The sequence below is a fragment of the Phalaenopsis equestris genome, unplaced genomic scaffold (assembly GCF_001263595.1).
Source record: "Phalaenopsis equestris unplaced genomic scaffold, ASM126359v1 Scaffold000113, whole genome shotgun sequence".
NCBI lineage: Eukaryota > Viridiplantae > Streptophyta > Magnoliopsida > Asparagales > Orchidaceae > Phalaenopsis > Phalaenopsis equestris.
Genome location: NW_018164555.1, coordinates 115,949 through 139,279, shown reverse-complemented (window position 1 = coordinate 139,279; position 23,331 = coordinate 115,949). Strand labels below are relative to the sequence as shown.

The 23,331-nt window shown below is 31.7% G+C and overlaps 1 protein-coding gene and 1 long non-coding RNA gene across 2 annotated transcripts; one reads left to right on the top strand and one right to left on the bottom strand.

The window, feature by feature from the left end:
- The first annotated feature begins 643 nt into the window (after positions 1 to 643).
- On the top strand, positions 644 to 1,325 carry LOC110020948. The gene is made up of 3 exons (XR_002293585.1): positions 644 to 779; positions 881 to 963; positions 1,068 to 1,325. It is a non-coding gene; the product is annotated as an uncharacterized LOC110020948 (long non-coding RNA).
- An 11,502-nt stretch (positions 1,326 to 12,827) lies between these two features.
- On the bottom strand, positions 12,828 to 22,623 carry LOC110020933 (peroxisomal membrane protein 13). Its single transcript, XM_020719237.1, has 5 exons — positions 22,584 to 22,623; positions 13,817 to 14,047; positions 13,455 to 13,732; positions 13,253 to 13,345; positions 12,828 to 13,034 (listed from the first exon to the last, which is right to left on the bottom strand). The coding sequence occupies exons 1-5, from the start codon at positions 22,621 to 22,623 to the stop codon at positions 12,828 to 12,830; spliced, it is 849 nt and encodes a 282-aa protein (XP_020574896.1).
- Between the last annotated feature and the right edge of the window lie 708 nt (positions 22,624 to 23,331).

Here is a 23,331-nt window from a genome sequence, read left to right as displayed (position 1 = left end):
TCGTCATCCGGAGTCGTTTAGACAATTTGTTGACAATCGGGAAAAAAACGCGTCGCGACCTGAATCACGTCAAAAACTTAGCTCGAGCTCAATCAAATAGGACCGCGAAGAGCACGACGGTGTCAAATCAATGCGTACAGTCAATTCTAAGGCCAACAGTTCTATAGGGATGCTCATTGAGTTTCTCCACTGTAGTCTTACTTACTAAGTAATAGCGGTCAAAACTACCATGCGGAACGTCAAGACGAGCGAAGAAAAGCTCAAAAGCTCAGAATATCTAACGGGGAGGGTTCCTTTGTTAGTTTTCTAGGAGTATTTGACAGGGAAGTCCTACGGCTATTCCCTAGGCTATTAAAGAGGAGAAAAAAAAAAAACAAACCCCCCCCCAAAAAGAGGGCAAAATGTTTCTTTTCCTCCGCCAAAAGCGAGGTCAAAATGTTCCTTTTGTGCCTTGATTCGGGCGTGCTTTGAGGTACACATATCAAATGGTTTTTTAAACCACGGGTTTGTCAAATATGTTTGACCCAACACATTATTCAAATAGGATCATTTTTGAGAACTCTCATCAAATTTTCTTATGTACTTCTTGTGATTTGCTTACTTTGGATTGTTATAACTGTATTTCTTTGCAATGCAGGAAAGATTTGATAAATAGTGCTAGGGAGAATTTTATTCAACAAATTCCAGGATCATTAAAAGGGCGCCTTATAGAACTCTTAAAAACATTTAGTCAAAGCAATTCTTTGTTGGACGCTTGAAGTTTCAGCGGCAGTGCTATGGTGATGAATTAGTGTAATTATTATGATTTCTTTTTCAAAGTAGTTTATTTTTTATTTCACATGGTTCAAAAGTTGATAATAGAAAATTGTTGGTTTTGCAGTTTTATTGACTGCTGACGAGATTAGTGTAAATCTGTAATTTTGATATCTTCAAATTTCGATGGCATCCTTGCGGGAGCTTCTGGTATGCTGTGAACTTTCTGTATCATATTCTGTACCCAATCTGGTTTATGACAGCACTGCTTCAGAATTGAAAGTGCTTTATAACTTGCTCTTTTGTGTTTCCAGGTTCATTTGAGAATCTTTTCTTCATCATTTTCTCTTCATTCTTCGAGTTTTGAACAATTGAGGGTGAAAATTTTGCCATCGGTTGAGACCAAGCACAGAATTCTATTCTATTGTAAGATATCTCATTTCTGATGATATTAATGAGCCTCAATTAAGAGGGAAATCTCTCCTTTCTTGTTTCTAAAATTATTGTTGCGTGTAGGTTCTTAATGAATTTATGCCTTGAGTTAATATGAATACATAATTGGCATTTTTTCACCTAAACTTTCAGTTATCTTGTGCCATACCAAAATTGGTTGTGTTTGTTGTTTTGCTCATGTCGTGTTAGATTTTTGTTTCTATGCAATTTACGTTTTCTAGTTATTATGATACGCTGGAAAAGTGCTGTCTTTTGCTCTTAAATGCCTTACAATTTGGTTACCACATTGCTCTTATGAATTTTCTACAATTATTGATTTGATTATTTGCTTGCATCCCTTATATTTAAGTTTATATTAAATTTGTACAATTGATATGCTATTTAAATTTTCTATGCTATTATTCTTGCTTTTGGTGAGCTCGATAAGGGTTGGAAGAAGAGGGAGTGGGAGGGGAAGGGAAGAACCGGTTTCCCTTTGGAAGAAATGAATTGCCAGACCCTTGAGACTTCTCATTTCTTTCATCCAGAGCTGTGCATGCCTTCTTACAATAAGATCATTTATGATAGATGAACTTTGGGGAATAATTGATCAGGATAGCCAATCTAAATAAGCCCTAGGCCATGCAAGTGTAAGTGCAATGTCTAAGAACTTCTTAAATAAGGTAAAATATGCTGAAAAGCAAAAAGAACCCAAGTACATGTATAAGACATATAGCACTTAATTGTTTAGAATTGTCTTGATCAAGGTGATGATAGTTGAGTTCCTCTTGAGTATGATAGATTAAATTGTGGTATACGAATGGTTAGTATGCATCAATTTTCTTTGGTTGACAAGAACTCACTTCTCAATAGGGAAGGTGAAGATTATTTCTCGAGAAGGTTAGAATCTAAGCATTGGGAATAGGATATTTAAATAGCCCCTAGGTCATCCAATGTTTAATAACATTTAAAATAAGACTAAATGTGTTTAAAAGCAAGATGGACCTAAATACAAGTATAAGACAAATAACAGCTAATTGTTTGGAATTGATAGCTGAGTTCATCTTTGAGTATGATAGGCTAAATTTTGGTATTTGAGAATGGTTAGTATGCATCAACTGTTTTGCCTGATAAGAACTCACATCAGTATGGTGAAGTTGATAGGCACTTCTCGAAAAGGTCTGGACAAAAGCATCGGAGCTCACAGTGTATGATTCAAGGATCATCTGTTGGAGGGCACTTATGTCATTTGATAAGGCAACATTGTTGATCAAAGGGGTTGATCGCATGGAGAGGGGTTGCATCTCACCAATAATGACCAATTCCAGATTGGTACGGATCATGTTAGTAGTGGTGTATAGACTCCACCTGAGAGTTAAAGACATTTGAGACTGCCTCCATAAGGCCCAAAATCTTAAGGATTAGAAATAAAGCCTATAGTTCAATTCAGTGACAAGTTTAATATGTAAAAATTGGGTTCAAATTTTCTAATTATGGGATAAGCACTAACCACTCTCGCTTTTCATTTCTTGTATATGTTTGGTGGGAAATACTTGGTTTATATATGAGCCAAGACAGAACTACCTTCTTTGAAATCAGGATTAATTTTATGTGAATTAGCAATAGATTAATATATTATTATGTATAACTATTTGATTTCAAGCGAGTTTTCAACTTATGAAAATGATCTACAAAAAGATTAATATGAAACATTAAATGCTTTCATATGAAATATGTCATTGATTCAATTTTTTATCTAAAATATAAATTATAAATGCTAGTGGCTTTAGAACATGGAATAAAATCGAGTATTTTAGAAAATTTATTTGACTATTGGGATGGTAGAGCCTTGATTTCATATTGTTGTCGCCTTATAATGCCCTATTGCAAAGTATATTCTTGTACCTCTCTAAATCATGGTTAAAAGGTAAGGGGTTATGCCCAGAACTTGGATTCATAGTTATGGCTAGTTGGCAAGTCAAGCATTAGCTAGTAACTCTAACATCATCACACTTGGTAGAAGCCGGTAAGTCTTATCATCTAGGATATTGGTGGTGTTGTCACGTTTAACTTGTGTAGCTTTTCCACTTGAATATAATTCCCATATGAAAACTTCATAAAGAGATGCATAGGGTGAGTAATCATAACTTCTATAAAGACACCCCCCTTGTATAAAGAAGGTGGAGGGGATTGGATGTTGAGTGTGTCTTTAAAATTGTTGTAGATTATGTAGAAGTTTGAAAAGAGGTTGCAGTACTTGACTGAGTTGACTCATCAGTTGCGAGCACAAATGAGCACTCTCTGAGGGTGCGGGATGCTAGCAGAGTCCAATCAACGGGCTCTGAGATTAACTATGTATTCTAGCGCTAATATTATTTTCTTGGCATCTTTAGAAGAATCAACAGGCTTTGAAGAAAGTTACATGGAGTACTCCTAATAACATAAAAAGTGTAATTTATGCTTGATTAATGAAAGAAATTTACATGGAGTACTCCTAATAAATGAAAGAATTCTTTTGTATGATATCAATGTTATCCACAATAATAAGGATCATATCTATGTGTTTTGTGTTTTAGCGCTAACATTATTTCCTTGACATCTTTATAAGAATAATCATTTATAACAATTCACCCTCCAATTTAGTCCAATCTTGATATTCAAAATCTTCTTTAATACATTCCTTTTTTTTTCTTATTCTCATATCAATTAATTATTGATTCAGTATAATTTAAAATAAAATAAAAAATTAATAACATAACTAAAGAATCCGCTATAATTCAATTAGATTTTAAATTCTTTGATGCTTCATTTTCGTTTTGTTTTTTCTATTGAATGATTGTAACACAAAAGTTGCTTCTAATTTAATAGCTCGATTAATTTTAGCTTTGATATATTTGTTTTTCATCTCTCAAACAAATTTATCTACCTTCAATTTCAGATTCTTCACTATTTTTTTGATCTATTCACTTATCACCGGATGCTAAAGCATCAACACAAAAAAGAACCAATTCCTTCATCACCAATTTTTCTATCTTTGATACTGTAGATATCTGTCTTTTAATTCTTATTGAATGCAATATAAACCAACATGCTCAACCCTTTCGTAGCCAATTGGCTCTTTTTTACACGCACTTGATTGCAGATGCACTGATTACGTTCACATTTGAATGTTGAACAAGTAAGCCTAAGAAATTTGACCGCAACTGCTTAAGATGTACAATCTTCATTGCGCCCATCCCTTTTTTTTATTAGTATGAAAAAATGATTAATATATAGAAATTTAAGAAGCTTAAATATAAACGTTTAATTATAAAATTATAAGTGTATACATATTTATCTGAAAGCTATTGAAATTTTTTTAATTTGATCATTATCATTTACATAATCCACCAAATGACAAGCATATTCATGCAATATGTATATAAACTAGTTTTGATTTGCTAATCTACACGGTAGTTTTGTCTTAATGAAATTAAGGATTTATGTAATATGTTGATGCGTAGACAACTTAAACTCATATGAGAAAGTAATTTCATCTCATTATGAACAACTTCCTTTCCGTATTTCTTTTTTTTTCCTTATCAATAGTCTATATACAAATTATATTCCTGGAGCATCACGTTCAACCATCCTCAATATTTTTATCAAGGAATTTTTTCAAAATAATTTACTCATTTGTTTCCTTTGTGCTTTTTTGCTCATCAACCTTTTTTTCATGCTTCAGGACCCCGAGTTCATCCATTAAATGAAATAAAAAACTTCTATCTATGACTTTTTTATGAAAACTAATAAATCAAAATGTTGTATATTAGAAAATTTGATTTCAGACAGCATAATTAGAGGAGATCTATTTACATGATCTTTTCTATATTGGAGTTATTCCTAATCTAAAGAGATAGGAGTGTAATATATATTTTTAGTTAGGAATAAAAAAAGAGCAGAGATAGGAGTGTGTATAAATATGTAATATATATTTTTAGTTAGGAATAAAAAAAGAGGAAGTTTCCCCTCACATGGTATCAGAGCCTCATCAAATAGTTCTCATCTTCGTCGTTCGTCTTCGAAGTTAGCCTCGTTCATCTTCGGCTTCATTCGGGTCATCTTGATCGCTATATTTCGACGTTGTCTACACCCTTGCATCATACGGTGTCGTCTTTGATTTTGTTTGTTCATTTTTGGTTTCTCCAGACTTTGACATCATGTTCGTTTTCACATCAAAGGTGTATTCGACTTAATCCAGTGTCGTTTACATTAGCTTCGTCGCTATGCAATATCATATGTGATTCATCTGTATCCAACATCGAACTCATTGCTCTGCATCAACAGGATTAGGACATCGACGAAGCCCTAATATGCTTTGGCCGCTCTGTCTACTTCAATCTTTAGTAGTTTTCAATCTGAGCCGTCTGCTTAGGTCGATTTTGTTCGGCTAGTTCATTTGGTTTAGCCGATTTAGTTGTTTTTTTTTTTTCTCTTTTCTAGGCAATTGTTGAACAGTTATTTATCTCCTAGTGCTTTGAGTGTTACTTCAGCTCGTCTTTCAGCACTAAATGACATCATTTATGGCTCACGAACAAAAACATTTTGTGATAGGTTTGGTTTCATTAGTGGGTAAGATTACAAATGAAAAATTAAATGACAATTTTTTTTATTGGAATAAAACTATGAGACTACCTAAGAAGTATCTCTTAAGAGAATCACCTCATTGATAATCCTCCGACTCGAGACGGATCTGAATTCTTTTGAGTGGATAAGGCTTTATACCTAGCTTTTGATACGAAACTCCATCAAACTAAATCGGTCTAGTCATATCACTTATTGTGAACGTGTTAAACATATAATGGAGGAATTGACATTTTTGTTTTCTGGGAGAGAATATTTCTTGTATTTTTTATGTATGCAAAGAGTTTTATCGCGTTGAACAATAGAATCGATCACTTAACATTTATCAAATGCACTTTAAACATGTTTCTGAAGAATTGAATGCCTTATTGCCCTTCAGTACCAATGTCCAAATTCAACAAGCTCAAAGATAACAAATCACTGATATGAGTTTTCTAGTTGGCATCAAGTCTCAGTATAAATTTGTCAAATCACATATCTTATTTGATCATGAATCCACTACTCTGAGGGAAACCTATACTAGAGTATTGCATATTATTCCGAGTTCTTAGGTCTCATCCATACAACAACTGTCATGCTAGTCAGAAAATACAAAGATTAGTAAACCTAAGTCTCAGGACAATTGCAGAAGTGGAACTCCGAATTCTGCAAATAAAGGTCGAATGTAGTATATTGTTATTGTCATGAATCTGGTCATACGAAGAAAACGTGCCATTAGTTGCACAAAAGAACCAAAATGGTTCTAAATCACAGTTATTTTACATTGTCGTTACTGCTAAGGCCTATCAGATTTATACTCTTGATCTCTGTAGATGAATATGCTGAGTTCATTAAATTTCAAGAAGCATACAAGAAATCACTTTATAAATGCCCTTGTTGAGTCAAGTAACAATGATACTGGTATTCTTTTCTCTTCCACATAATGAATCATTAATTATGGTGCTAAAGCTCACATGAAAATAATCCAAAACTATTTTCAATCTTGCATTAGCACTTTTCGTTCGTCACTTTAGCAGATGGATCTACCTTTAATGTTTTTGGTTCTGGTATTATCAATATTACACCCACATCAATTTTACATTGTCGTTACTACTAACTTATTTCCCCAGTTTACCTTAATTCGCTTTTAATTTTATTTATGTTAGCAAAATTACACATGCTCGTAATTGTTGTATTTTATTTTTTCCTGATCGTTGTCTATTTCGGGATCTTATGATGAGGAAAATTATGGGTAAAGGATGAGAATTGATAGGGCTATACATTTTGGATAATGAGGTATCTAGACCCATAGCCTAATCTAGTACCTTACCTCCATTTGAGATTCATTTTTTATTAGGACATCCGTTGCTATCAATGCTAAAAAAAGTTTACCCTCAGTTTTAACATTTATCATCTTTAGATTGTGCGTCGTGTCAATTTGTTAAATAACATCTTTTGTATTTTATTCCCGGAGTTAATAAAAGAGTTAGTCACAACTTTGAGTGGTTCATTTTGATTTTTGGGGACCTTGTCTTATTTTATCGAATGAATTTTGATATTATCACTTTTGTGGATGATTTTTCTCGTATAACTTGGCTTTAGTTTATGAAATCTAAACATATTTAATATTTTTGTGTCGAAATTAAAACTCAATTTAATGTTTCAGTTAAGATTCTAAGAAGTGATAATGCCAAAGAATATTTTTATTTACTCTTTTAGACTTACATTACAAAAAGGGATGCCTTACCGACCATTCTATATTAATAATCCATTCCAAAATTGAGCAGCTAAAAGGAAAAATAGATATATTTTTGTGACAGCCAGATTTCTTTTTTTTCAAACGAATGTATTTAAACAGTTATTAATTGATGCAATCTTTATTGCTTCTTTTTTAATCAATCAAATGTTTTCTACTATTCTACAAAACCAGACACTCTACCAAATTTTATGTCCAACCAACTATCTTTCCGATTGAACCATGCATATTTGGGTGTATTTGTTTTGTTTCTGATTCTCATCCACAAGCATCTTAATTGGATTGTAAGTTATTAATGTCTTTTTATATTCTCATCTGCGAAAAGGGTATCGGTCTTTTTCCCCTCTTAAATTGGTACATGATTTTTGTTGATTTCACTTTTCGTGAAGGGTGTGTGTTTGCATTAAACATAAAAATGAGTATAAAAGAGCACAAAAAATAGATCCTCAAATCTGTGCAAAAGTGGCCCTATCACCGCGGAGGATGATAAAATTCACTACAATGTTGTGACCGTATCAAAATAAAAACAATGTAAAAGAGCCATTTGGGCACAAAAATGGACAGCTTTGTTAAGCTCCCGAGGAATAAATGAAAGCTAATTTGTCTAAAAAAAAGAGAAAAGCAAAGGTATTACATTGCTTCAGATTCACCTTCCAAATCTTTTGAACCAGAGAATTCCTCATATAATTGTTGATGTCACCTTTCATGAATAAACCTCATGCTTTGGTTACTCATCAGTGCCTACATACTCACAAGATTCTAATGAGTTAATTTAGCACATCATAAAGTCATATCTCGCTCCACCTCCACCTTCACCTCTAGTGCCTCAGCCTTGATCACTTATTACTAATGTTTACTCGAGAAGACCTTGTTCCTCTAATCCTAGTCCAACGTCGATATCATCTTCCTTAGTGGATTCTCCTCCTAGTGGCCTTGATGCACCTATTGCTCTTTGAAGAGGTTAATATCAATGTGTCTATCCCATTTTCTCGTGTTAATTATAATTAGTTATCTTCTACGTCATGTTCGTTTGTTGTTTCTCTTTACTCTGTTGAGGTTTTACGACCTGATCAACAAGCCCTATCCCATTCTAGGTGGAGGACAACAATGCTTGATGAGATGAATGCATTGATTGAAAATGCAACTTGGGAACTAGTGAACTACGTTTTCGCAAGAATGTTGTTGGTTATAAGTGGGTCTTTGCGGTTAAGTTTTATTCTGTTAGATTTGCAGCTTGTTTCTAATCTCGACTGGTTGCCAAGGGCTATGCTCAAACTTGTGAGATCAACTACTTTGACAAATTCTCTCAGGTAGCTAAGTTTACTTCAGTTCGCCTACTCCTATTCTTAGCCATAATGAATAATTGGCCTCTGCATTAGTTTGTATGTGAAGAATGCTTTTTGTGCATGGTGATCTTTTGGAAGAGGTGTACATCGAGCAACCTCTTGAATTTGTTGCTCAAGGGAGTTTGGGAAAGTATGCCGTCTTTGAAAGTCCTTATATTGATGCAAAGCCCTCAAGCATGCTTTGGAAAATTTAGCCAAGCAGTAGAAGGGTTTAGGATGTAGAAGAGCAGAAGTGATCATATTTTATTTTATAAGCAATATGTTTCAGGATTCATTCTATTGGTAGTTTATGTTGATGATATTATTATTACTGGAATGGATGTGCAAAGAATCTTTTTATTGAAATTATTTCTTTTAAATCAATTCAAAGTTTGGGTTCCTTGAAGTAATTCTTGGGGATTGATGTTTCAAAGAGCAAGAAGTGTATATTTTTTATCTCAACGGAAGTATGTGCTAGTTTTATTAGCAAAAATTGAGAAATTAGGGGTCAAACAATGCAATACTTCGATGTTTCATACTCAACAACTTACCAAGGAAGGAGTCCTTTAATGATCCTGAACGATATAAGAAGTTAGTGGAAAAACTAAACTACCTCACAGTAACTCGGCCTGACATGACATATTCAATTTAACACTATAAGTTAGTTTGCCTTCCTCCACAACCCATCATTGTTCAGCCTTGCAACAAATATTATGTTACCTCAAGGGAGCTCACAGACAATGTATTTTATATTAGGATCATGGGCATATAAATATTGAATATTTCTCTGATGTTGATTGGAATCGAAAATTCATAGCTGGATATCTTGTCATTGTTGGTGGAAATTTGCTCTTATGGAAGATTAAGAAATAGAATGTAGTGTCACGGTGTAGTGTTGAATCTGAGTGTGGAGCGATGACACAAGTTTCGAGCGAATTGATATGGGTTTCTCAACTCTTGACCAAAATGGGTTTGAATAAGACAATTCCAGCTGTGGTCTGATAACCAAGTTGTAATTCATATTGCCTCAAATTGTGTCTTTCATGAACAAACTAAAGTACATTGAGATAGTTTATCATTTTGTTCTCGAAAAGATTCGACAAAATCTAATCTGCATAGCTCATGTAAAGATTGATGAACAACTAGGGAATATCTTCACAAATGCCCTTAATGAATTTAGGGTCACTTATATATGTAACAAGCTCGGTATGATAAATAGGATGGAGATGATACAAAAGGCCTTTATGGAAAATTTAAAGCCACTCCTTATTACAATTTTTTAGAGTTATTAGGTGGGAGGGGCCGACAATTAGAAATAATAGGGAGGAGGTGATACATAATTAAATCAAAATTTGATTTCTAAATAGAGACAGTTTGGTCAATCCTTTTTTGGTAAAGAAAGTGGCGCCACATTTGATCACATGTTGCTTGATCAAAGGTTATATTGATTATTTTGATTATCACACTTTTGCCTTATGAGGGAGGTGAGGACAATAGGGTTAATGCATCATGGAGAATTAGATGGATGTCTGAAAATAGAAACAATTTGAATTTTAGCCTGTTGAAGATTTTTCTTACTCCAAGACTTGTTATTTTCCTTCTTCTTACCTTGCAATTAAGGTTTTGTTCACTTTATAGGTATATAGAGACTCTGGTAGCAGTTATAGGTGCTGGCTTGTTTTCAAAGAGTTAGGATAGGGCTTGATTTGAGTATGTTGGAAAAGGTTTTTACTACGGCATTTGAAAATAAAGCCCTACCTAATGCTATTATAAATATTATAATAACCCCAAATAGTTGTTTCAAGTTTAATGATGATGTGATGATGGCATTGCTATATATAAGAAAAGAAATCTACAATAAATTTAAAATTTAAAACCAAACCAATAAAATTTGAAATCAAACTAATTCACTAATCTGCATAACCTGAGGAATATCCTCGGTAATCCATGGTTTGTATGGTGCATTCTTTTAAAGGTTAAATTGAATCTTGTTATTTGAATGCTCATTTTCCTCGTCTTCATTTTGAACTCTCCTTATTCAATCTCTTTAGAATAAAACTTGGTTGGCTCCGTTGTATTGATTCTAAGTACAGCTCTATCAAGGAATCTTGGTCAAACTTTCAAGAATTTTGTTGTCCTCTCTCAAACAATCTCCCTTTTTTTTCCATGTTTGTTTTATTTTTTGGGTGTGATGCTTAGATAAATCACGGTTAATGATTGAAACACGTGTAGAGATTGGTTGTAGAGAATAATTAGAGTTGATATAAAATGAGGATCTTGTATTTTCTTTGTTTCTTTCTTCTTCATATATATAATTTTGAATTATTTTGAGCTAGTAATTGTTCCATGTAGGGGGGTAGAGGTTTTAAATAGAAGTGTTCTGCGTTTAAATGTTGCAATGTTTTATTTACCTGTTGCTCCTCTTCTGTAGAGGGGTTTAAATTATTTGAATTCAATTCGAACTATTTTGAATGTTGTTTGGCTCACTTTATTTGAACGATGAAGAATTTATATTTATATTCTACTTATTAATTTGCTTAGGCAGCATGACTTGTTCATGAACATTAATTTATTTAAAAGTAATATATAATATTATATGACATTTATAAATATGAATTATCATACGTATATATATCCTTTTAAAAAATCTAAAAAATAAGAATAAATGAAGATCGCTTTTCATGGTGAAAGTTTATAAAGTGATGCATAATAATTTGACTAGTTGAATAAATTTACATTGAAAGTATATTTTTTCCTAGTACGCATTATATTTTTAGGAAGTGGCCTTTGTATATTTAAGCCTGGGTTATATAAAACTACATTATATTTTTTACTTCGCATGGTGATATTTGGGGCCCATACATTTCTGTATACCCATGTGTTGGTTATGCCTGCCTCTTGAAAGTTAAAAAAGATGCAAAATTAATTTGGTAGAACTTACAGAATATGGTTAAAACCTAATACTCATTTGACGTCCAAATTTCATTTGAATAGAGGAATCGAGTATTTTGACAAGAAAGTTTCCTAAATCAAATTACTCATTAAACTTCTTATTCAAACACATCCAAACAAAGAACAGGCGTCTCTTTGTATACTGCTTTGATTTTTTATATACATATTTTTATTTCGCAAATAACATCTTTAAAAACACTTGAAATAAAAATGAAATATTAAAAAATATTAAAAAAACAGCACATATAAGTATTATATAAATAAAATTAATAATAAGTGTAATAATCATTGACACGCAAAGGCATGCATGTAAAGTTAGAATTTAGATCTTTAGGCGTGAATACATAAGAATCGAGTAATATCCAAATAAAACTTATTTCATCTTTTCCTTCCCATCAGTAACAAAAGATTTATGAATAGACTAACAGGAATCTGTTCCAATTATGTATTATTAGCAGAGGTCACTTGAATAGACTAACAGGAATCTGTTCCAATTATGTATATTTATGTGCATACCATACAAATCTTATGTATTTACATATCAACACCTAAAGTTTGATATTTAGATTTAGGGTACATTTACCAAGATAAATCCATGCATGAAAAAATGTTTCACTATAGCTAGTGATGGTAGTATTTTTCATGTGATGAATGTAAAAATGAATGTTATGGCGGCGTTCGATACGTAAATACATAAGAATTGTGTGGTATGTATAAATTAAATTTAGAAAAAAAAAATAGAAAAAATAAAAATAAGAATCACGGCACCATCGCAGATATCATAGAGAGGCGTTTTCAGTCAGAACAAGGCACTCCCCAGTCCACCAAAAAAGGAAAAAAATAAAAACGAAAATCCTTCAATCTATCTCTTATCTGACTGCTGAAGCCCACCCTTCCTCAAATATAAGCTAAGAGAAATATTATTTTAAGTTCCATTAATTTTCACAACTACAATTTTCTTTATATATATAAAGAGCAACATTGATTACCTCATAAGAGAATAATGATCAGCAGGGTCCTTTAGAAGAGGCATCAGCTCCTCCCCAGACAGAGTCCCATGAGTGTCCAGGTGCTGCTTTTGGGCCCTCCAGAAAACGCTGCTGCTGCTCCGGTGCTTCGGTGCCTGGGAGCTGCTTTCCTCTTCTCCTGATTCCTAGTATTCTTAAAACAAATCTTGCCAGCTCCCCATATAACATCCCCGACCGATCAAACAGCTGCAAATTACTCACTCAATTAGAAGGTATTTACAAATTTAAAACCTAAATTTTAATATTTACTTATATAACACAACTTGGTGTCATGATCAAATCAAAATATAAACACACATGAAAACATGAGATATACTTTTACACAAAATAACATTGGTAATGTTTTCTCTGTGATGCTAATAATTCAGTTATGTTATAAAAAATATTATCAATGACAATTTTACCTGAAGAAGAGCTGTCATAAACAAGTGAAAAGCTTGAGTATTCTGATCAATTAGAATCGAAATCCGTCCGAAAAAGTTCACCACGCCTTGCATCTGCAAAGTAGTGTTCAGAACACCATTAAAGTAAAAAAAAAAAACATATATACATGTGAATATTAATGCGGACATATATCAAAATGAATAATAATAACAAATCACTCACCACACGAAGGACGGACATCCAAAAACCTGGGGGTGTTGGTGGCGGCCCATACGGATTATTTGGATCTTGATTCCCGTAAGGGCCGCCCATACCATAACCACCCATTGGCCCTCCAAAACCACTGTTGTACATGCCTCCGTACGTGCTGTTATAGCCACCATAGCCCCCTCTGTACATGCTATTTCCATAGAGACCTCCATATGAACCACCCAATCCTCCATATGATCCACCGTATAGGCCACCATATCCTGAATTATAGTTCTGGTTTGAACCATAGCCTGCTTTCAGGGAAAATATTTAGTTACAAAAAAAAGTAAACTTATTCAGACAAGCAGGTGATCTTTCAGATCAATATTTTGTACCTCCATAACTATTTCCATAGTTTTGATCCCAAGGTCTAGCGGGCACGGATCTTGCAATTATGTTATTGTTAGCTGCTGCTGCATTCCCAGTATTAGAAACCACCTCTCCAGGCTTTGCAGTCCCGGAAGACTCAACAACGTCGCTTGTGTTGCCCGGGGTTGGAGGCTTGAATGGGGCAGGGCCTGAAGAGGAGCCAGCACGTTCCCAAGGTTTAGGTGGGGGAGTAGCTCCTGAAATGATTGATTTACATGAGAAAGAAAGAGAGGGTGATTTATTTCCAACATACGAAGCATAATTCAAGTTAGAGATTCCAATCTGGTTCAACCAATATCAAGTTACTTAAATGGTCCAATCTAATTCAAACAATACCAATTATAATGCATCTTCCAATCTTTAGTTCAAACAATGGCAAATATAATATAACTTGGAGCTTCATGAAAGATGAAAGAAAAGTACAGAACTCTTAGGCCAATTTCAGTTTCGCAAGCTGAAGTGCTCGAACACTCCAGAAGACAGCCAATATAGGATGAAAAAGAGTGCATCAGTAAATAATGTGTGGGAGTTTAAACAAATATAAAACAGTCCACATGAATCGGCACTGGATAAATTATGCACATTGCTCTATAAACATTCATTAATCTCACAGGAGAATTAGACAATAATACAAGTTAATAACGTGTGGAAGTTTGCAGTATATTTACACACGTTTTTTGAAGTTTAGATTAACACTTACCTTTAGGTACTCGAATAAAATTCACGTTCAATTGGTCTCGACAACTCTCATCATCATTATCATCATTAGTCTAAACTATTTAGGGTTGACATCATGAGTCTTCATTTTTCATTCATTCCTATTAGATGATGTTTGAGTTGCTAAATCACTTTTTGCAAATGATTTTCAACGACTATCCCTGTAATCTTATGTCATTTTTCCTTGACAAATCTCTAACACTAATATTATCAACTCATCTAACGGGAGCATTTTTTGCTCTTCATTGCACTAGTTCAAACCATCAAGCTTAGTTTCAATCATTTTATCTTCAATAAATATCACTCCTACCTTTTTCTCTAATAAAACTATTCCTTAATTTATTCTACTTGATTTTGCTAATCTCATTTCAACAACTCGAAACACTGTAATTGTCGGGTCCTAAGCCCCAAATGTGAAGAGTGACAGGTTGCGTTAGTTAGTCAACAAACAACGTAAAATTTGTCGAAAAATTATGACATGAATACTTTTGAACATCGAGTAAAAGACGTCTTTTGAAAGCGACACACTATATGACATGAATACAATGAAAAGTGTGCAGGGGCCGCTACACTAGCGCCTGAGAGAAGTGTCAATTAAGTAAGGGTTCTCACATTAGGGGCAGATGTGGGTAAAGATGTTAGTCAATGAAACTATTATTAGGATATAATATTGGAATATAAGTATTCTCACAGGTAAATTAATGAAATTAGTTGATATTATGATTCATAGATAGATAAATATCTTATGTATTGAAGAAACAAAATGGGTTGGAGAAAAGACTAAGGATATTGATAGCATAGGTTTTAAACTTTGGTATTCAAATAAGAGTTGCACTAGAAATGATATATGTGTAATTATAATGAGTTTGAAAGATAATTTTTTTAAAAATTAATATAATTGGAGATAGAATTATAGCCCTTAAGATTGTTGTTGATACTAAGATTTGTAATATTATAAGTGCAAATGCTTCTCAAGTGGTTTAGATTTAAGTTCTAAAGAAAAATTTTTGAATGATCTAGAAGAATTAATACAAATGATAACTCTTGAAAAAAGAATTTTAATTGAATGAGATTTAAATAAACATGTCAGTAGAGTGATAGAAGATTTTAAAAATATTCATTGAAGTTACGGTTTTGGAGTGATTAATGAAGAAAGTAGAGTCATAGTAAATTGCTTTAGTGTATTATTTTGTTATAGCTAATATTTTATTCAAGAAAAGAGATGTACATATTATTATTTATAAGAATGAATATAATAAAACACAAATTGATAATTTTTTTATGAGAAGAAAATTTTCTTATGAGAACAAATTGATAATTTTCTTATGAGAAGAAGAGATCGTCGAGAATGTAAAGATTTTAAGGTCATTTCAAATGAAAATTTAAGTACCCAATATCGATTATTAATTATGAATTTTAAAATGAAGAGTTGTAAGATAAAAAATAATAGGAATCACTGTCATAGAATTATATGGGAGCACCTAAAAGACATTATTTTTATGAAAAAACTTCCAAGATTTCAAAATTCGAGATGTTCATCAAGAAGCAAACACCGTGAGATAAAGTAACACACATTATTAAATAAGAGACAAAAGATGTACTTAGAGAATTAAAAAAATATTTTTATAAAGAAAAATAATTGATATTGGAATAATAGTGTGCTATAATAAACAAAATATTATAAGTTATGTCATAAAAAATTGTTTAAATATAAAAATTTAGAGAACTGAAAAAAATATAAAATGACTCGTAGGAAGTCTAAGAGAACAATCTATGACGTTAAAAATTTTATTTTTTGTAATCTTTATAATAGATTAGATACTAAAGTGTGAAAAATAAATAAATTAGTCGAACAAAAGAAAGAGGATGTGGAGGAATAATATTTTGTTCCCCATTTTTAAGATTAAAGATGATGCACAAGAGTGTGCAAATTATAGAGGAATTAAGTTGATATGTCAAGCTTTAAATTTATGAGAGGGTAACTGAACATAGGTTAAACGTATTATAAAGATTTCTTATAATCAGTTTGGATTTATGTCGGTCAGGTTTACTATGGAAGCTATACATTCATTGAGAGGTTTGATGAAGTATAGAGGGAATGAGGAGAATCTACATATGATTTTTATTGATTTAGAAAAAACTTACGATAATGTTCCAAGAGATATCCTTTGAAGAGTTCTAGAGAGGAAAGTCATTGATATGACTAATATTCAAGTAATTAAGGATATGTATACTAAAGCTGTTACTTGTATTCGAACAGAAGTAGGATTGACCAGATATTTTCCTATTTCAGTTGGATTAAATCAAGGATCGACTTTAAGCCCATACCTTTTTGTTTTAGTTATGAATGCTTGCTTTTACTAGACATTTACAGGGGGATGTGCCTTGGCGCATGCTTTTCGCTGATTATATATTTCTTGTGGATAAGACTTGAGAAAGAGCTCAGGAAAAACTTGAATTATGGAGATCTACTTTGGAGTCTATAGGCCTTCGTTTGAGTAAAACTAAAATTGAATGCATGAGTCTAATTATAGTAGTAGTAGCTCTAGTGACAGGGTTGTAACTATAGATGATCAAATTATTAAAAGGTGCGAACGTTTTAGATATCTCGGGTCTATTGCTCAAAGTGATGGTGATATAGATGAGGATGTTATTAGTAGAATTTAAGTTGGTTGGTTGAAGTGGAGGAATGCTTCAGGCCTATTGTGTGATAGAAAAGTACCGCTTAGACTGAAAGGAAAATTTTATACGGGGGTGGTGAAACCTGCAATGCTCTATGGTGCGGAATGTTGGCTTTCAAAAGAGAAGCATAAAACTAAGTCTTGTCGAGATGAGAATGCTTAAGTGGATGAGTGGCTTTAAGACAAATTTTGAAATGAATATATTTGAGTTAGTGTAGCTTCAGTGGCGTACAAAATTAGAGTGAATCGTCTTAGATGGTTTGGTCACATTAAATGTCGACCATCTGATGATCTGGTTAAAAAAAGTAGATGTTTTAGATTCAACTTATGTTAAGAAAGACAGAGGTAGATCTAGAAAGACTTAGACATATTGAATAAAAAATGATCTTAATTTATTAGAATTAAATGAAAATATGACACTTAATAAGACGCAATAAAGAAAAACGATTAATGTAGCCGACCCCACTTAGTAGGATGAAGAATTGTTGTTATTGTTGTTTAATTGAGCGACACAAAATTTAGGTATCGAAAATTTTTTATATTACAACATTTGAATCCATGTCATTGTCAGCCTAATTGAAGTCTTATAAAATTATAAGCATGAGTTCATATCATCACATAAAACTCTGGCACTTTTCCATTAAATTTAGTAGTTATACCAAAGTTTATATGTTCATTATTTTATATAATAAATCCTATATATAAGTCTATCATATCAATGTATTACTTTATCTTTTAATAATATTGAGCGATAAATGTTATCATGAGCAATAAAATTATTCATGATATACTTTGTCTGTCTTTGCTTGATTAATTCTAAGGCCTCTATTTTTAAAATTTTCCTCTACTAATCTAAAATTTTTAATGATTTCGGTGAATGTTTCACCAAATAGAACCATTCTTGCTATAAAAAATATACACTCGAGCTCTCTTTAAATACCTTTTGCAAGTATCTCTATAGAGAATATAAAAAAAGACGTACTCAATAATGACATTGATGAAGCTAAAACAATTCAAAACCCTTCGATGACACCATAACCATTTCTAACACTAATAAGTGCTTCATTGTATATATTTTTAATAGCAGAGACACTTTTCTGCCTTAAAGTAGATCAAATCAATTCACATGGTGCTCGGGTCTTATGCATCATCAAGAACAATAAAAAATATATGAATATCATGTTTTATTCTCTATACTTCTTCATTAGTTGAATTAACACAAATATAGTTTCTATAGTAGATCTTCATGGCATTAGACAATGCTGATTCTCCAAAACTAATATAACTTTTTCTAAGCATGTGTTTAAATCATTTTTTATTCTCTATACTTTTTCATTAGTTGATATAGCACAAAGATCGCTTCCATGATAGATCTTCATGGCATTAAACAACATTGATTCTCCAAAATTATTATAATTTTTCTAATTCTAAGCATGTGCTCAATCACTTTTTCCCATAACTTTTCTATAAGACCAATAAAGTTAATTCCTCTATAATTAGCACAATCTTTAAACATTGCCTCTTTTTAAATTTTAATGCGGGGATACTTTCCTCCAATCATTGACATCCTAAGTTTCCAAAATTTTATTAAGAAATTCATAAGCTAAATCATTATATTATCTTCAATAACTCTGCAAATCTTAGCAAGTGTCTCATTTGGACCTAAAGCATTACATTTATACTTCTTAAGAGATGACTCCACTTTTTTGTCTCAATTTATAATATATTTTACTATATTACTCGTTATGTTATTTTTAAACGCACTACCCTTGTTGTGAGGTCATTTGGTTAGAAGAAAATTAAGCAAAAAAAAAAAAAAATGCAAGAATTTTAAAGTTTTGATATTTGATTGGATGAAAAATAATTCCAAAGTGACTTGTTGATTTATTTAAAATTCAACCTTTTGTTCATTTTTTGGTGAAATATAAAATTGCCCACTTCGAGTGATTTTCAAAGGAACCAAATCACCTTCCCTAATCATGATTGCCCTTGACACCCGCCGCCAACAACAAATCACTATGGCTAAGGTTGTCAAAACGGCTAGTTGTTCGCAAACAGTTCGTGTTTAACTCATTAAAAAGCTTGTGTTTGATTCATTCACTAAGCAAACGAGCCGAACACGAAACAAGATTTGTTTGTTCGTGTTCGACTCTTTTTGGCTCTAAATAATTATATATATATATATATATAAAATTTATAATCAATTAAAATTATTAATTAAAAAAAGAATAAAAATATATTTAATTATATTTAAATGATATTTTAATATAAATAATAAGATTTAAATCTCACTGCTTCTCTTAACATCCTAAGACTGCAAAACCAAGGTTGTCAAAATGGCTCTTTGTTTGCGAACAACTCATGTTCAGCTCCCTAAGCAAACGAACCGAACACGAACAAATTTTTTTTGTTCAAAATATAAACAAGTCAAACACGAACAGTAGTATTTTTTAAAGAGCAGAACACAGGTTGAGCCCGACCTCGCTTGTTTACACCATAACCATGGCCACTGTCCACCATATTTTTTAAAAACATGTATTTCAAATGCACCATAATAATAAAAAAAAATCATTGCAATTGATTTGCACCAACCCAAAAAATTTACTCATTTCTAAAATGCATGTATTTGCTTTCTTTGTATTCAAAACTGCCTTGAATTCTAAATTCCTCCAATCAAACCATAAAAGTTTTAACTTTATTATAATTATTATAAGTTTTCAAAGTAGTTCATTTTTTTCTACTTTAGAAATGTATTTATTTTCATTAATAACATTTCACTCTCCCACCAAATCTTCTTGTCAACACACAAGCTATTTCTAAATTCTCCTAAACTTATATTGGTGATTAACATAAAATACTTGGAATAAAATTTGGTAGCTAAGAAGAAACCTACTTGTGATTTAATAATTGTACTTTTGTAATTAAATATTCTTCTTATTTATTAAAGTATGTATTCATTATTATTAGATCGTAAGTTACTAAAAAATCAAGTATAACCTCTCTCATTGCATTTTTATTTCACATTTCATAACCACCATGAATTCTCTCATAGTTTATCCTATTAGAATCTAAGCCAATTTAAATCACCTCCAATAAATATTATTTCTCCAATAAATGTATGTTATAATAGTTCTTTTTAATTATCTTATAACCTAACTTAAAAGGCATAAATTTCGGAAAAATTCACAATTTCTTATTAATAATTATTTTGATGAAAATGAACCTATTTCTTACCCACCTAAACTTCAAAATTTTATCTAAACTTTTATATCTACAAATAACACAAACCCATTCTATGTTTTAACTTTTCCAACAGACAATAACTTAGAATCTTCCCCACTATCCTTAATTTATTCTCCTTTCTATTTGATTTCATGTAAACAAATAATATTTATTCTCCTTATCATAGTGTCCACTAATTCTCTTATCTTCCCATTTATAGTTCCCAAAGTCCATTAGGCAAATCTAATTTTACATTTAGGTCAGGTTAAGCATTGGCTACTTTTCATAATAATCAAGCTAACTAGTGACACATTACTTAAAAATAACATCCTATCTCAACCTCGCTTACTTTTTATCATAATTAAGTTATGACATGTCACTTAAAAGATGTCTATTTCTCATCGCAATACATCACTTCTAAAGAACACATCAGCACTAATAAAATTCAAAATTGACATCTAAAAAAATAAAAAATGTAGAAAATGTTGGGAATATAAGAGGCCTAAAATTAGCAAAATAAAAAATTAAGTATATTTTCAAAAGACAAAATAATACACAGGCATGTTAGCCTTAAATACAATAAATCTACGTTAGATGAGTCTAAAATATGAAAATAAGGAAATAAACCTTATTAATATCATGAAACATTGATTCAAGCAATCCACAACACAGTTGATTAAAAAGGCAAGCAAAAAATGAATTAGAATTCTTAGTCAAATCCCTACTATGAAAAATCAAGCCCATCTTACTTGGTCATACGATGTGTGCAATCATTTCAAACTTCTAGACACCCTATATGGCTCTCCAACTTCAACTTTTATATAACTCTCTTTTCCCAGAAATAATCACAGACCTTCAAGAAACGAGCCACCAGAAAAATTGATACTGCTAGCCAAAACAAGAAAGCATTCATATGCTTAATTAATTATGCATTTACCAAATAATTGTCATCATTAGTCATGTTCAATTGTTTCACAAAGCCCTCTTAAGTATTAATTCACAAAACAAATCATTTCTATTGAGTTCCTATTTAGAACTATCTGAGGCTTTAAATCTAATTTACTCGAATCATTGAGCAAAACATTTTGCACAATTTCTATCCATATTATTGCCAGTACATTTTTCTTCCTACTTCCATAGTAATCTGGTCCAATCTTCTTATTGTTGTATCCTCTACACTCCATTATATATGCCCAAATCACCAAAAGACTATTTTTCACAAAATCTTCAATTGAAGCTACTTCTAGAGTTCCTCTCATATGACCATTTTCCAATCAGTACTTTCTAGTTTTTCCATGGATCATCTCAACGTTCTCATTTCTAACATACACAATATGAATATTATTGAATTTTCACCACTCATCACTAGGATTCATATAGCATAGTTGGTCTAATCATAAGTTATAAAATTTACATTGAACTTTTCAAGAAATTCCCTCATCACATCATAATTCTGACACACAGTAACCATAAATTTAGAAGTTAAATTTTCATTTTAATTACTCATTATTATGTAAAATAGATCCATGATATTTAAAGCAATCACACCTATGTATCATTTGGCCTTTCGAAAAATTTGACATGTAATTATCCCAGTTAAAATATTCCTCTACTAATTTTAGATTCCTTGTGTTCCAAATATTTCATCCATGATCCTATAATTCCATTCACTTCAAAATGTCAAATTATTTATAACAATATCATTTGTAAAAAGCATGCACAAAAGCACCTTATATGAGTATCATTTATAAGTATCTCCATAACCAATACAAAATAGCATTGATCCTTGACTTAATCCAAGCGCAATTTAGAAACTTTTTTGTCACTCTAAAACTAGTTCTAGTGATGCTAAATCATATACTTACTTTCAATAATTTCAACATACTTGCATTTTGTACTTAATGTACGCCAAATTAGTTCTCTCGTAATATGAATTTATGTCTTCTAAAGATTAACAAACACTACATGATGATTCTTATTTTCTCTTTATAATTTTCATTAATTGAAAGCCTTAGCACAAAAATCACCGTAATTATAGATCTTCTCAACATAAAGCCACATAAATTCTCCTATACCAACATGATTTTTTTTTCCTAAGCCAATATTCCATTACCTCCTCCTATAACTTCATTGCAGGAATCACAAATTACCATTTCTCAATATGCTATAATCTTAAATACCTTTTTTTGACCTTAAATAATAGCATCGAAATATTTCTCAAATAAATTAGCATCATATTGACCTGTAGAATATTCCATTGAAAAGATTTAGCAACCAAAGTGGTCCAATATCTTCCAAAACACTCCAGATCTCAAAAAGAGTATTCATAATGGTAATAACTATATGGACAAAAAAAAATAAAGCTCTACAAAAATGCATTCTCTTCAAAATTAACATAGTTTTACTTTTTTATCAAAGTTTCTTCTACAATTCATGCAATAGCCAATACGAACAAATTTAGAAAATGAATTCATAACATAGAGTTGCGCCCAAATAGCTGGCATAAGGCTGATGATGATAACGTTTGCTCATTATACTCTTCTAAAGAACTTTTAATATTGGAACTCTCATTTAATAATTTATCAAAATAATATTCTCATCTTTCTTTGATTTATTCACATTTACTTAAGATCATATTACATATATTTTTAAATGAAATGATAACATTATCAAAATTTTATGCTTCCCATCTCTTTCATTGTTGGGAAACTAAAAATTCATATAAGAACCAGTACAAATTTGAACACAAAATATGCAATGTTGAGGAGGGTTTGAACTTAATAGGTGCTTGACTTGATCATATCAACTGAACTGGAGAGCAAATAAGTTTATAATGGTGTGTTAGCCCCCAAACATGATGT

Coding starts and splice junctions, on each gene's coding strand:
- LOC110020933 (XM_020719237.1), bottom strand. CDS start 22,623: ATGGTAATTTGTGATTCCTGCAATGAAGTTATAGGAGGAG. Junction 13,733..13,816: donor CTATGGAAATAGTTATGGAG/GTACAAAATATT, acceptor CCCTGAAAGCAG/GCTATGGTTCAAACCAGAAC. Junction 13,035..13,252: donor TTATGACAGCTCTTCTTCAG/GTAAAATTGTCA, acceptor AGTAATTTGCAG/CTGTTTGATCGGTCGGGGAT.